Below are 2,500 nucleotides of genomic sequence, written 5' to 3'. Positions count from 1 at the left end.
CCACGCCCTCGCTTCGCTCCTCACCCACCCCGCGGGTTTCTCCCTCCTCACCCACGCGCCGCGGGTTTCTCCCTCCTCACCCACCCCCCGCGGGTTTCTCCCTCCTCACCCACGCGCCGCGGGTTTCTCCCACAGGCGAGGCGTCCCAGTGGTGTCCGCAGTGGCCAGATTCAGAGCCCTGGCAACGGAGGAGGAAGTTCTGTTCCAAGTATGAGCAATATGGTGATCTGTGCTCTTGTTCCAGCCCGAATCTCCTCGATTTTCCCGACTCTAAGGTGACTACTTGCACTGTTTCGCTTTTAGTATTGTGAAACGTGACGAAAGTGAACGATAGTGATGGGGATAGTCAACCTCAGATAGTATTTTTTTTCCTTATCTTCTAGTAGAGAAATGTATAAAAGTGTTTACTCATCCGTTCATTCATTCATTCGTCTTATGTTTAGTGTCATAATTTTGTGCTTTATAATTCCAGATCGAAAACAGTCAGATTGAGAAGGCAGTTATCGTCGTCCTTGCGCATCGAGTGCCATCTTTATACAAGTAAGGATTTGAAGATTTTAGGGCAAAGTTTTGATGACAATAAAGGCAGTGTGATAGAATATGTGATACTAATTGTAATAATGAATGATGGTAATTATAGCGTTGGTGATAACAAGCATTAATGGCAATGGCAATGAAAATTATATTAATGATAGTAATACCAGTAAGTGCAGTAGTAGTAGTAGTTACACTAGAAATGATAATAGTAATAATAATAACAATGAAAACAAAAGCATACTAGCGAATCCGGCCAATGCAGAAATTCCCCGTGGCGAATCCCGCATTCCTTGAAACTAGTCAACCCAACGCCCCCCCCCCCCTTTTCCCGAAGGAGCCTGAAGACGGTGGCGGCGGCGCAGGGCTTCAACAGGTCGCGCTTCGAGGTGTTCACGCCGGCGCCGCACCCGGAGCTGAGCGAGTTCCTCCGGCTCGTGGGCCTTCCGCTGACGGTCACGCACGAGGACAGCGAATTCGTAGCGACGCTCATCACGAAGCAGTTCGTTTTCATGATCGAGTTCGTCCTCCGGAAGTACAAGGATGCTGATCTGCTCATCTTCCTGGAGGAGGACGTCAGCGTCTCGCCGGATTTCTTCATGTCAGTGGTGATAGGTCTTCTGTTTTTCTCCTTCCTTCAGCTTTGTCTTTCTCTTTTTGTTTCTATTTTATTTTCTTGTTGTTTGCTTCTTTTACTATTCTACCGTTTCTTCTCCATGTTAGTATTATCTCTGTGATAATGATATCAATGGTAATAATAACGACAACGCTAATAGCAGTAATAATAACGGTAGTTAGTAATAATATTATATATTTTCTTTTACGTATTGATATTTACTGATTCGATTTTTTTTCAAGATACTTGAACAGAACTGCCAGGCTTTTGCAGGACGACCCCAGCCTGTTCTGCGTCTCGGCGCACAACGACCTGTCCTATCCACAGACCTCCTATGACCCCCGGGCAGTCCTGCGCGCTGAAAGCTACACGAACTACGGCTGGATGGTGAGTCAATCTGCAGGCCTGTATACCTGCCTATATCTACCTCTCTATCTATGTGTGTATTTGTGTGTGTGCACATGTATGTATATGTAGGTCAATATCTATGAGATATATTTTGCAGCGCACAAAACACCTTTTTCCAAAACCAAACACCAAAAATCATTTGTGGCACACTGAAAGGTACATATTTTTTTTTTAGGAATTCTGGTAATATTCAGCATAAAGTATCAGTCCCGAGAATCGCCAAAAAAGACAAAAATCTTTTAGGTCACACGCAGCTTCGCGGCGGAGATGGCGGCGGGGATGGCGCACATGGAGATGGAGTTCGACTGGGACATCTACACCTTCTACTACATTCGGGGCAACCGGGAGTGCATCATACCGGAGGTGAGTCGCAGGTCTGGTCTGTTTTTCGTGTTATTTTGTTGCTCTTGACATTTATGTTATTTTTACTTTTGATTTTTTTTTCACGTGTACATTTGTGTGTGTGTGTGTTATTATTTTTTATATATATATTTTTACGTTTTGTTACCTTTCAAAATGCTTTTGATTTTCCCTTTTTTACTTTTGAAATGTATCTTGCTTTTTTACTTTTATGCCACGTCTACGCCACATTTTCTGCTTCTCCTTCCATGTCTGCATTGGTTCCAACATATCTCAGTGTCATCCACAAGCCCCTTCGCCAACAGGTGTCCCGCTCCCACCACTTCGGCCAGTCGGGGTCCCACATCAGCCAGTATTCAGCTCGAGTCCTCTTCTCGACGAAGAACTTCAACCAAGACCCAGCGGCTTTGGTGGAAGGCGTCGAAAGGTGACCTGAAAGTGATGCTTGTTTTATTTATGACAAATTGAATATCAATATCACTAAATTGTTGGATAGCAATTACTGGTCTACTTGTTTTTTTTAATGCAAACAGGTTTTACTATGTACTGCAGTTTTATAATATAATTGGCATTGCAATACAC

The 2,500-nt window shown here is 44.0% G+C and overlaps 1 protein-coding gene across 1 annotated transcript in view; it reads left to right on the top strand.

The window, feature by feature from the left end:
- Nucleotides 1-2,500, top strand: part of LOC113808037 (protein O-linked-mannose beta-1,2-N-acetylglucosaminyltransferase 1) — a 16,998-nt gene that overhangs the window by 11,417 nt on the left and 3,081 nt on the right. Inside the window, exons 11-16 of the mRNA XM_070138039.1 lie at nucleotides 136-275; nucleotides 473-540; nucleotides 872-1,135; nucleotides 1,393-1,537; nucleotides 1,802-1,921; nucleotides 2,224-2,345. Coding sequence (XP_069994140.1) covers nucleotides 136-275; nucleotides 473-540; nucleotides 872-1,135; nucleotides 1,393-1,537; nucleotides 1,802-1,921; nucleotides 2,224-2,345 — 859 coding nt within the window. The remainder of the gene's footprint in view (nucleotides 1-135; nucleotides 276-472; nucleotides 541-871; nucleotides 1,136-1,392; nucleotides 1,538-1,801; nucleotides 1,922-2,223; nucleotides 2,346-2,500) is intronic.

This window comes from Penaeus vannamei, chromosome 24, assembly GCF_042767895.1.
Source record: "Penaeus vannamei isolate JL-2024 chromosome 24, ASM4276789v1, whole genome shotgun sequence".
Taxonomy (NCBI): domain Eukaryota; kingdom Metazoa; phylum Arthropoda; class Malacostraca; order Decapoda; family Penaeidae; genus Penaeus; species Penaeus vannamei.
The sequence above is the reverse complement of the archived record's forward strand: the minus strand, read 5'-3'. Positions and strand labels throughout refer to the sequence as shown.